Source organism: Thermobia domestica, unplaced genomic scaffold, assembly GCF_964235325.1.
Source record: "Thermobia domestica unplaced genomic scaffold, izTheDome1.hap1.1 HAP1_SCAFFOLD_1083, whole genome shotgun sequence".
Classification (NCBI taxonomy): domain Eukaryota; kingdom Metazoa; phylum Arthropoda; class Insecta; order Zygentoma; family Lepismatidae; genus Thermobia; species Thermobia domestica.
Window position 1 is genome coordinate 33,035 of NW_027656793.1, and position 12,260 is coordinate 45,294.

The window sequence follows — 12,260 nt, forward strand, 5'->3', positions numbered from 1 at the left end:
TCCGTTTGTGTGATTTAGCGAAGCGATCATCGATACCAATCGACATTTCATTTAAAACTTAAGTTTTTATGCTGTTTTGGAGGATGTCTCCTAGAATTTTATATTTCAAAAAAAAAAAAAAAAATCTTCAAAAACGACATAGTTTATTTATGTTACTCAAAGGTGTAAAAATAAATGCCTCAACTAAAGTATCTACGCCTGATTGGAGGAGAAGTCAATAAGGAGTCAATAGGGTTGCAGTACTTGTTTACCTTAACTTAAGGCAAACAAACTAAAGTGTCTGATTGGAGGAGAATTAAACAATTTGTACAAATATTATATGATAAAACCATCCTGCTTTATATTGCCCTTTCCACTAAGACTTTTTTGATCAATAAATTTTTGCATCTTACATATGTATATGCAGAGTGATACTCCCGGATTCATTGGGCTCTAGAATTTCCAACTAAAGTCCGGTTTTCATGCGGTTTGTTGCAAATTATCAAGGGAGAATGGAAGGTTTATGGGACTATGTTTACTGGTTTAAATTCATTCGGGGTAATATCGAGCAGGCCGCAAGAAAAACAGCAAATATTCGCCATTGTACGTTACAGTTCGAATGAGATATTGGATATTTGAAGCGAAATTGAAGAATACAAATTAAGTGTTAGTGAGAATACAAATTAAGTGTTAGTGAAATGAAATGAAATCTTTAAGTTTTATGTCCAACCACATCCGCCAGCGGTGTCCGATGCTTCCCTGCCTTACTCAGAAGAGATGCTGTTTCCTTCAATTTATTCACTAGCGACCATATTATGTTCCTGTTTGGGGCAGAACGTGAGGCAAAGTTGCGTGTAGCTGCCCTTTGCGTAGCAACAACAGATCCCGGCCTCTAAAATGTTTTTAACGATAAAATCACGTTGCTCCAAAGAGTACATTATTGTAACTGCGTCCTGATCATATTGGTACAGTAGCACAGCATAATTCTCAATACGAAGGCCCAGTTTCCTGTTTCTTATTGACCGTCGCGAGGTTACCATCTAACGAAGAAACTCAAATCTCCATACCGCACCGCACCTAATTCCAATTCGGTACAGTGGCGAATATTTGCTGCTTTTCTAGAGGCGCGGCCTATATTACCCCAAATGAATGTAAACCAGTAAGCATAGTTCCATAAATCTTCCAACGTTCCTTGATCATTTGCCACAAACCGCATGAAAATCGGACTTCAGTTAGTCTAGACTCCCAAATGAAATCCGTGAGTTTTAAAAGAATCACCTTGTATATGTTCTATGATGTACTATATAGGAAAGGTGTTTTTAGTTGTTCCTATAACTATTCTCTGAACTTATAGTTGTAATTGTTTTATTTCTGACAAAAAGTGTCAGCTTCATTGTGTGATGAAAAGTAGTTTATAGTAATACCCTGCAAAAGACATGCAAGAGGTATTGCACTCAAGGCAGAAAAATAAATTTGCTTTTCTTGAAATAGGTAATAACATTTTATTTGTTACATTATATGGTTTTCGTTTTCACAATATGAAATGTCGTAAATTATTGTAAGTAGTAATATTCAATATGTATTACACCGAATCTACCGTACACCAAAATTTCCCCACACCGAGTTTTCCGTACACCGAATTTTCCTACACCGAGTTTTCTTACACCGAATTTTCCTACACCGAATTTTCCTAGACCCTAATTTAATAGTAAACATTTGGCCATGAGTGTACTAACAGAGTGAAGTCTAAAAATGTTTTTTTACCTTTCCTCCGCCTCCTCTAACTGCTTTTATCATAACAGGATATCCAATTCTTGCAGCTTCTTCTTTCAGACGGACCAAGGACTGATCTTCTCCATGGTAGCCTTCAATTACTGGTACCCCAGCGTTACTCATGATTGCTTTCGATGCGCTGGAATTACAAGTTATACAGTTCAGTAACAGAACTTTACAAGGTTGACCAACTAACCTGTGTAGTCAACATGGAGTTTAGGACTGAAAGATAGGTACACAATTCTAATATTACGCATTAAAAGTGATATTCCTGAAAATAATAACGATATTCTTATACAAATTACCGGTAATACTATGCAAAACTACAATTACATCTGTAAAGTTTACAAGGACGCAAGTAAAGAGAAGTCACGAGATGGCATAAAGTACAATGTTAAAAATGTCTTTGTAGCCGAAACATTGTTATTCTGTAAAGAATACTAAATACTGAAGTGCCAATTGAGAATCTAAATTTTAGGTTGATTTCTCACAGAATATTGAGGGCGATAGACAAACATGAATTGAAAAGAATAGAAAACTGGTAATTGGCTGATAAAGAGGATTTAATTTCATTACTTGCTCTTACAACACAACATGTATAAAGATTGTGCTTGAGGTACGAAGCAAGAAATCTGAAACTATCAGAAAAATTGAAAATGAAATGGCTCCTTATGTTCATTGAAGTAAACCTCAAAGGCTCCGTCTCTTCTTCACTTACATAACTCACAGACAAATGGCAAGTCTAAAGCTAAAGTGTAGACTTGAAGTGTGTGAGTGAACGTAGGTTGTCCGTTTTAAATACAGGCTCCATCCATAAGACCTGTAGGAAAGGCGTGTCTGAGGGCTGTTCTCTTCTAATTTGAAGTTTATGCTTAAAAACTAATCAAAAAATCGTGGGTAGACATTCTGGAAACAGGCGGTTTGGTTGCAGTGTTGCCATCTTATTTCCCATTTTTCCTCCTTGCCGGATACTGCAGAATGAAATTTCCTTGTTTTGTACATGAACACTCTTCTGATCTGGAATTCGTGCTTCAAAACCAATAAAGTAAACATGGATAAACATTTGGGGAAAGCGTTAGTTAGTTTGCAGTGACGCCATCTCTCATATCATGTTTCTTACTCATCAGATGCTGCGGAGAGAATATTCCTTGTTTTGTACCTGACTGTTCTCTTCTGAATTGAAGTTTATGCTTCAAAACTAATGAAAAGACCCTAAGTAAATATCTGGAGAACCAGTGGTTTGTTTGCCAACTCTCATCTCTTATTTTTCTTCTTGTCGGATCCTGAACGATGAAATTCCCTTGCTTTGCACATTGATACTCTCTCTTCTGATCTGGAATTCATGTTTCAAAACTAATAATTTACAAATAATTCATTTTGAGGACTGGTATACAATGTCGAACGCTACGGATATCCTTGTTCTACCGCTTCATTTCCATCGAATGCTCCGAGAACATGGCTTGTCCGAGTTATGGTTCCGTAAGTCAGAAACGAATATTATTCCCATTCATACCTTAGTGATTTCATGTTTCGAATTATGCGATGTCATCCTTGCAACACACATACTAACAGATTGTGATGTGACTAGTAAGGTAGGAACAAAAGCAGCAGCTCTGAGGGTTCATCACGAGAGATATTTGAAACATTTTGGTTCACGTATACCATAATAGATGAGGATTATAAGCTTGCAGAGGAGTACTTGGTCCAAATAATGAAACCAGGTACGATGTGCAAATCCTATGATGAATTACGTGTCCACACATATCAGTATCAAACAAGTAAAATTGTTAATCTGTTGACCCACATAGTAGAACATGCCGCGATCTGCGATGTGATTGCAGAAAATTTGCCGCGCCTGTGCAGTAAAATTGCCAGAGGAAAAAATAATATAGCCAACAGAAAAGTGTAAAAACATGCCCTGTTAAGGGTAGATGTCTTAAATGCACGGACGACTCGCATATAGATAGATTGAACTGTTGAATACATCGCATAAAGCTTATTTTTTAACAATCACAAGTGTTTCTTCTGCAGAATTCCTGCAGATTTTTTTTTTTTTTTTAAGAATTCCTGCAGAAAATTTTTGACTTACAAAAGCTCGTCGCAGAAAGAGAAAAAAAGTTCTGCCATCGGGCTGTTGACATTACCACGTATTTCATTCATCTGCATTGCATGGCCACATCAAGCGTTCGTTTAACCAAATGTATACGTGTCCTCTACGATTGAATCCATTATATAGTCCTCTGTACGATTGAATCCATTATATAGTCCTCTGTACGATTGAATCCATTATATAGTCCTCTGTACGATTGAAAATGAAATGAAATCTTTGAGTTTTACGTCCCACGGTTATGCCGGTTAGGCTAAAGGAGACGGTGATTATGAGAGATGAGTGAAATGGTGGAATGAAGAAAGTGGGAGGAAACGGGAGAACCCCGAGAAAACCCACGAGCACGGTGTTTGTCCACCACAAAGTTCACTTGGCGGGGGCTGGGATCGAACCCGGGACCCCAAGCACCAGAGGTGAACGCTCTACCACTGAGCCACCGCGCCCCCATCTCTGTACGATTGAATCCATTATATAGTCCTCTGTACGATTGAATCCATTATATAGTCCTCTGTACGATTGAATCCATTATATAGTCATCTGTACGATTGAATCCATTATATAGTCCTCTGTACGATTGAATCCATTATATAGTCCTCTGTACGATTGAATCCAGAAGATTTTGGATAGACTTCTGTAGATGAAAGGGAACTACTTACCTGATTCAAACTTAAATATTATATCTGACAATTTGACAATAACGTGTGGTTGTAAACAGTGCAATATAAGAAGGTGTTGATGCCAGAAATCGTCAACATCCTGTGTTTCCTACTGCAAGTGTGATTCTTCCTGCGAAAATATGTAGCCTTCCATATATGCATCTATCGGCTCCAATGGAATATTAATAATAATTTCCCCACCACTGTGTAGGTTTTGTAATATGTGTCGGTTTTCTAAGCGGACGTAAGTGTTACACGCATGTATCGCAAACTGTAATACTCTCTTCCTTCGTGATTTTGTTCCTATTCTTTATCTGGAACAGATTATCAGATGTTATTAACAAAAAATTGGCTACTTACCAATGAATCCTCCCTTGAAAAATTTAAAGATTTTGACGTTTCGGAACTCTCAGCTGGTTCCTTCCTCAGTGGCAAGGTAAAAAGGATTAAAACGGAAAGGAGATAAAAAAGAGTAAAACCAAGAATACATACCCCTATTTAAAAGTAACGTACAAAAAAGTCCTGAGATGAACAGAGCAGAGTGAAAAAAAGAATGAACTGAATAAAAAAGAACGCGGTGTCAATGTTAGACCACTATTGCCAGATCCAAAGTATGCATCAAAGGTAGGTACCCAAGTTCGATCAAGGTTGCCAGTATCAAGGTTCAATGCAGGTTTGTATTTATGAATAAAGAACGATTCTTTAATTTCCCGTTGTTGTTGTTGTTTTTTTTTTTTTTTTTTTTTTTATTTTGCTGAACCTATTACCTTAACCTGTTTTATATTATGTGAATGTTGTTTTAGATGAAGCGCTAAACCCGACATGCCTTTATCTTGTGACTTTTTTGATTCCCTAACATGTTCCTTCACACGTGTGTTAATATTACATTTAGTTTGGCCAATGCATGAGGAATCACATTCTCAATGGACGCGGTAAATACTTGCCTTATTTAATGGATCGACAAAATAGCTTTTAAATCCAGTGAGATGTTTTTGTAAACTTTTGGGGGGAAATACTTGAAGCAGTTATATTCTTTGCTTGGTTAAATTCTTTAAGTGTCACTATAATTGTCACACACTTTTACCACCAATATTTTGCTTTTAAATTTTCTCAATTGCAACATTAAAAAAAAAAAAAAAAAAGTCTCTACAATTTTATTTGTGTTATAAATTTAACACAAATTAATGTTATATTGGCCAGTAATATTATTAGCTTCATTTGTTAATGCATTTCAATTACATGTAAATTATGTCAGAATTGTTACATTTATTTCCCAGTTTTCAATAACGTGCAAAATGTTACAAAGTGCCAAATTTTCCTACTTTACAACTCAAATTGTATTGTGGGTACACACAATAAACGAAAGACTTAAATAAGCATAAATAATTATCTTCATCTTTGCAATAATTTTATCCTATTACAGCATATACTTTTTAACTTCTCAGCCTACTATAGACATATTAGAAAGGAGTTTCTCAACATAATAATTGTTTCACAAAGAAATTAAGCTACTTAACGGCAGCAATGCATAAATTTAGGAAAAAAATTCGTGCAGCATCCAACAAGGAGTAAAATGCGAAATGAGAGATGGCAACCCTGCCAACAAGCCATCTGTTTCCCAAATGTTTTCTCAGAGTTTTTTCATTGATTTTGAAGCATAAACTTCAAATAAGACGAGTACAACCAGGGATAAAACAAGTAACATTCTTCCGGCAGCATCTGATGAGTAAACAACGTGATACGAGAGACGGCAACACTACAAATAAACTGCTTTCTCAGAATGTTTATCCATGGTTATTTTATTGGCTTTGAAGCACGAATTCCAGATCAGAAGAGAGTATTCATGCACGTAGCAAGGAAATTTTATTTTCTAATATTCGAAAAGGAGGAAAAATGCGAGATAACAGATGGCAACACTGCAACCAAACCACCGGTTTTCAAAATGTCTACCCACGATTTTTTTATTAGTTTTTACACACATACTTTAAATTAGAAGACAACAGTCGTCAGACACGCCGCTCCTACGGGTCTTATGGATGGAGCCTGGACTATTTATATAAAACTGCGGAATGCAGTCCGCATGCTTTTTATATTTCCTTGTCTGGAAGTTCCACATGTGTATGTCTGATAGAATAAAATAAGCTTTGGGCTTATTTCAATACACCGGATTAGATTTTGGAAACAACCTTGACTTAATTCATACAATTCAGACAGTTGGCATTTCGTACTCAAGCCAGCCTTGAATTGTTTACATAAATTTTACAAGAAAAATCAATATTTACAATAATATCGGGATTCTACAATAATTATAGTGTGATGCGGAACGCCTATACTTTGAGGGTTGATCTTACATTATACATCCTGTGCACCTGATTGTGAACAGGCATTGATACGTAATGATATGTGCATTCAGTGCCCTTGGTGTCAAGTGCTAAAAAAAGCGGGACAACGGACAAACACAAAGGACCACAATGTAGACAGTGGCAAATCTCTCATAAGAGGCAAGTTATTCCAGAGGGAAAATCTAGTGATGGTATCTAAAAGGACAAGGGAGTTATTAGAGGAGAAAGTTTTCTCCGTAAGATTCACATTGGGAAGCTTCCACGACAGAACTGCTAGAACATTTGGTGGTGGTTACTGACGGAAGGCATTGGATACACTTTTTTTTTTTTTTTTTTTTTTTTCCACAAACGTGATCTAGTACAGCAACACTCTCGCTCATTGAATTGGCACTTACGTGCTTATTCCATGAAACATTCTGGCAAAAATTCCATGAAACATTCCATGAAAAATAAATAATATCATTTAAGTAAACAGTGAAGAACTCCGTAAGTGACACATTAAAAAAAAAAAAGTCCAAAATACATCCAAACCCAAATATGACAGAAGAATAGATTTTTGTTTCGATCTCCTCATACAAAAATTAGGGTAAAACAACTCGTTACAATAGTAATGGAATAAAATTTGGATTTAGAGCTCCCCCCCCTTCGAAATTGGCCTTAACGCTTATATCATCGTCACAGAGTCCCCTTTGACCAATCGATAAAGAAGACCCGTAGCGGAGGACTTAAGACCAACCAAATTCAAATTAAATGTCCTTAACAATTTCCCGCCAAGAAACTTTGTTATTTTGTACAATGTTTAGACAGAAAATTTCTCCATTCAGATATACATGAAGGAAAAAAAACCTTTGTACATAATTAATTCCTATAATTTATGTTAAAAAAAACACCAAATTTCACAAACTAAATCTCCAGACTATTGGCTGCAAGTTACACTCCTCCAACACAAAATATTTCATCCTCATACCCCCCGAAATTAAGCCCAAATCTTGGAAAATTACTTCAGGAAACAACAAAACGTGGACTTTAGGGTGCCATTCCTTAATCATCCTAGTGCACCCTCATGACAGTCCTAAGGGACCGAAGACAATCTCTGCCTTAACCTAAGCTTCGAGGAGCACTGAGACCTACAACTACGAACTATGAATTAAGATAAGGAAGACCTACAAGGAACACAAGAATGTAGAAAGTGTCAATGCTCTAACCAAACCATAAGGGATCAAACTGAATTACCTGAGGAAGATGAAGAAGAAGACATTTGAGGCCAATACTAAAAGGACATTAACATAGTAGAAAAGAAGCTCAAATCTTTAAACAAACTACGATAAAACGACATCAGAAGTGTAATGCTCGGCTTGCTGCATAGACAATCCAGACTAGAAGGAACGATCATTTAACTTAACAAATCAAAACTAAAGGAAGAATTCATTGACTTAAAAGCGAAAGAGATAATAAGAAAGCAAATAGACATAAATAAAGAGTCAATGAAACTGAGATCTTTGTACGCAAATATAGTAGCACAAGCAGCTGAAGAAATTCCAAAGACAAGTAGAACTCGAAACGAATTCTTTTCATCAAATCATAGGAAAACCAGTCAAATACAGAAAACAGAAAGAGTTCCAAAAGGCAATTTATCCAAGAAAGAAAGAAATAAAGAAAGAAAGAAAGAAAAAAACGCTAACGCCAATGACAACGAAAACAGCAATAATCGTTTATAAACAACATTTTAGCCACAAAATGGGTTAGCTACAATAAAGAAACTCAACTTGGTTTTCTACAAATAATTAGGTTAAATTATTTTGCTAAGCAACATAAAATTAATAAACAACCGGCTTCAATTACACTAAATAAAATTTAATTCGGTGATCTTTCAAAAACATTAAACTGCGTGTCCATTCTACGTACCTATAAATACTTTTTCACATCTGTATAACAAGAAAACAAAATTATAGTAGCAGTTATTTAAGAAAACGAAATGAAATATTTAAATTTTACGTCCCACGGTTATTCCAGTTAGGCTAAAGGAGACGATGATGATGAGAAATGTATGAATTGGTGGAAGAAAGTGGGAGGAAATGGGAGAACCCAGAGGAAACGCACGCACACGGTGTTTGTCCACCACGAAGTTCACTTGGCGCGAACTGGGATCGAACCAGGGACTCCATGCACCAGAGGTGAACGCTCTATCACTTTATTTAAAGAAACAACAAAGAACATTTTGCATATTGTCCGTATAAATGGACAATTGTTGTAACGGAGCAAAATAATCCGTTAAACATTTTATAAAAGTATTGTTTTTAAAAAAAAATCCACGATTATTATTATTTATTTATTTATTTGTTTTTTACTTTTTACCATACGATGTTTCTAGATTCAGTCAGCTCTTGATTAAATCTTACGAGAGGAATGTTGTAGTAGGTAGCCGACTATATAATTATATTAATTAATAAAGTTTGGTTTTCTGTTTTACTGCTTTACGATTCGACGAAAAGAGCCCTTTTATTTTTAATTGCATCATGGAAGGCAATATTTTCTAACTTTTCTATTAGACTCTATTATTCATAAAAGCAGCATGGAACCACTCTGCCATTTACTAAAATAATGGTTAATTAACCGACATTGCCTACACATATACCCAATCTAAATATATTTTTAATATATTATACTTTAATTAATTTTTCAGTAACATGATAAGCTAGAGTGATGAAAGTACGAGGGTGGATCAGATACTAAGGTTACAAAGCCGACATTTCTGGAGTTTCGTTTGTTATAGAGGAATGAGGAGTGTGCGGTAATTTTAATAAATGGAGTTGGCAACTGTGCAGAGATTCAACCACCCGCCACCTGCGGCGCTACTTGAGGTAATACAAATGGCGATTCGTTTGAAAAACTAATCACGTGAAGAAGTCCGCTCAGTTTATGTAACGGAGCAAATTCTATGGAAGAAACGTGTAACTGCGGCTGAAATTCACCGGCAGTTGGTAGAGGTTTACGAAGGAATTGTAATGTCTCGTCATCATGTCGCAGAATGACGTCGAAAGTCACACACTCTTTCACTCCTGAAGTTTGTGCTCTCCACTCTCTGCGAGAGAAAGCACCGATTGAGTTACTAGGTTACTCTACGCAGATTGGGTGGCGTAGTAGTTAGCGCATCAGCACGGTAAGCAGGAGATCCCGGATTCGAGTTTCGGTTCAGTCATTCGCTTTTTCATTCTTTGTGTGTTATTGAATTCGTACCAATAGAGGATCTGGAGTGTAAAAATAAGTTTAAATAGGTTGTTTCCTCATTTCATTAACATATATAAATCCTTTCGTCATCGCTGATTTTGCTGTGTATGGAGTTGCACCGTCTTGTAACCAGTACTGATATTCAAGTTTCAACATGCCGACCAACTGTACATCCAAAAGTTCATCACGCTATCTGCTACACATATATGTACAGTCCACAGCAAAAAACCTGCAACATGAGCATGTAAGTTTATTGAGAAATGACGAAGTTTTTTGTTCCAAAATAAGTGTGCAGGGGAGGACGCCGAGGTTTCTCCTGGCGTGATTCGTGCCATTTAGACGTTATGTTGGTTCCCTGGCTGCTGGGCGTAGTTTCACAATAAACTTACATGCTCATGTTGCAGGTTTTTTTGCTACGGACTGTACACGACGCGCGAAAATGAAACAAATGACAACATTTTAAAATAAAATTCAAAAGTGTTTCAAATGGAATGTACCTTGTGGTCGGTTTTAAATTAAATGTACTGAATATAGGTTTGCAAAATTACAATACAGTTTTCATTTGTTTTATACGTATGGGCTGAAACTGAACAACTCGTCGTAAGAATGTGTATTTCTAGGTAAGAGTAAGTATAAATACCGTAATTGCGGGCTACTTGGACCCTTAAGGGGCTACTTGGACCCATACCAAAAACTCGTTTAAAGTCCCATATGCAATGCAATAATGAGTGAGTTCAGAGTTAGATCCGTTAGATGGGATCATAATGCAGGCGTACACACATTGAAACTAGTTCTGTGGTAGGCTTCGATTGAGCAGCATTGGTGAGAAAGGTCGTTGACGAAAAGAGTGTATTTATTGAGCGCCAAACTTTTATGTGTGGATACTACTTGCAAGGATGTGGAACCAATGCTAAGTAAACACATAAGTAGCTACATATAGGTTAATGTAACTGACATGGTAAACTTTCTCATATACAATAAGATGTGTGCGTAATTAGATAATACAGTATATGAAGTGTGTACATATGACCTGGAAAACATGGATATTTTGTCCCTCATCTTTTGTTATCTTTATCCCACCCATCCTTTGTTATCTTTATCAATGAAAAATAAAGGTCTGTTGTCACGTGTCACACAAGTAAGGACTATTTATTGTTTCCTTAAGGATACCGGTACAAAATGGTACACCAATATAAAAGATTGCCTGCAGGTCGAAAATATGCTGATTTTTCATAACAGCTTGAAGAATGTTTACCAGCAATTCAGTCGGGGAAAATGTCGCGAAAAGAAACAGAAGCTCACTTCAAGATAAGTCGTTCCACCATAGAAAGAAGATTAAAGAATAGGTCAAGGCAGAATCCGGGCCATCTGAAAGTGTTCACTGAAGAAGAAGAATTAGCCTTCGCTAGTCATCTTGATAAAGTTTGTGATTTCGGATTCCTCGTTAATTAACTTGATTTCAGATTTAATGTGAAGTCCTATTTTGCCATGCATGGGAGAACTGTCATTACTTTCTAAGACAATCTTCCCAGTCGAGATTGAGTGAAGTTACTTTAGAAAATGCACCTCCAGTCAACGACTAGATTCGCTGCTAATATAGATAGGGCTCGTGAAGCTGCAGAAGAAAACGTAATCAGCTATTACAATCATTATATTTGATAGTACCTCTTAACATGCTCTCTTTGTGGTTTGCAGTAAATAAAAAGTGTTGTTCTTGGAACACCTACGTCCTACTTAGTCTCAGAGCAGATTTCAATGGTTTTCTGTAGGAAAATATGGGGGTGGGTTCAAGTAGCCCGAACGCGAGTCTTACTTGGACCCATTTTTTACAATAATCGCCTGTGCTTTGTTTTCAATATATGTAACTAAAACTGTCTTCAATATATGCAATAAAGCCTGTAGTTCCACTTAATATGGGTTATGACAATAACTTTCGAGTTTTCGTGGATGAAAATAGGTCGAAAGAACGAATTTGTTGCAAAATTGGGTCCAAGTAGCCCGCATCTACAGTATAGATTTCTTACGAACGAACAATTACAGCTTTAAAAATAATTAAATTGTCGAATTTATTGACAAGATAACAATGGGGAATAAATTGAACAACAATTATCAGTAAATATGATTAAGAACAAAAACATTAAATAATGAACAAATTATTCCAACAATATTAATCTA

General features: G+C 36.2%; 1 protein-coding gene across 1 annotated transcript in view; it reads right to left on the minus strand.

Moving 5' to 3' along the window:
- The window catches only part of Mccc1 (Methylcrotonoyl-CoA carboxylase 1), a gene marked incomplete at both ends in the record, with an annotated part of 57,242 nt that overhangs the window by 32,096 nt on the left and 12,886 nt on the right, over positions 1–12,260 (minus strand). Inside the window, 1 exon segment of the mRNA XM_081748056.1 lies at positions 1,744–1,891. Coding sequence (XP_081604182.1) covers positions 1,744–1,891 — 148 coding nt within the window.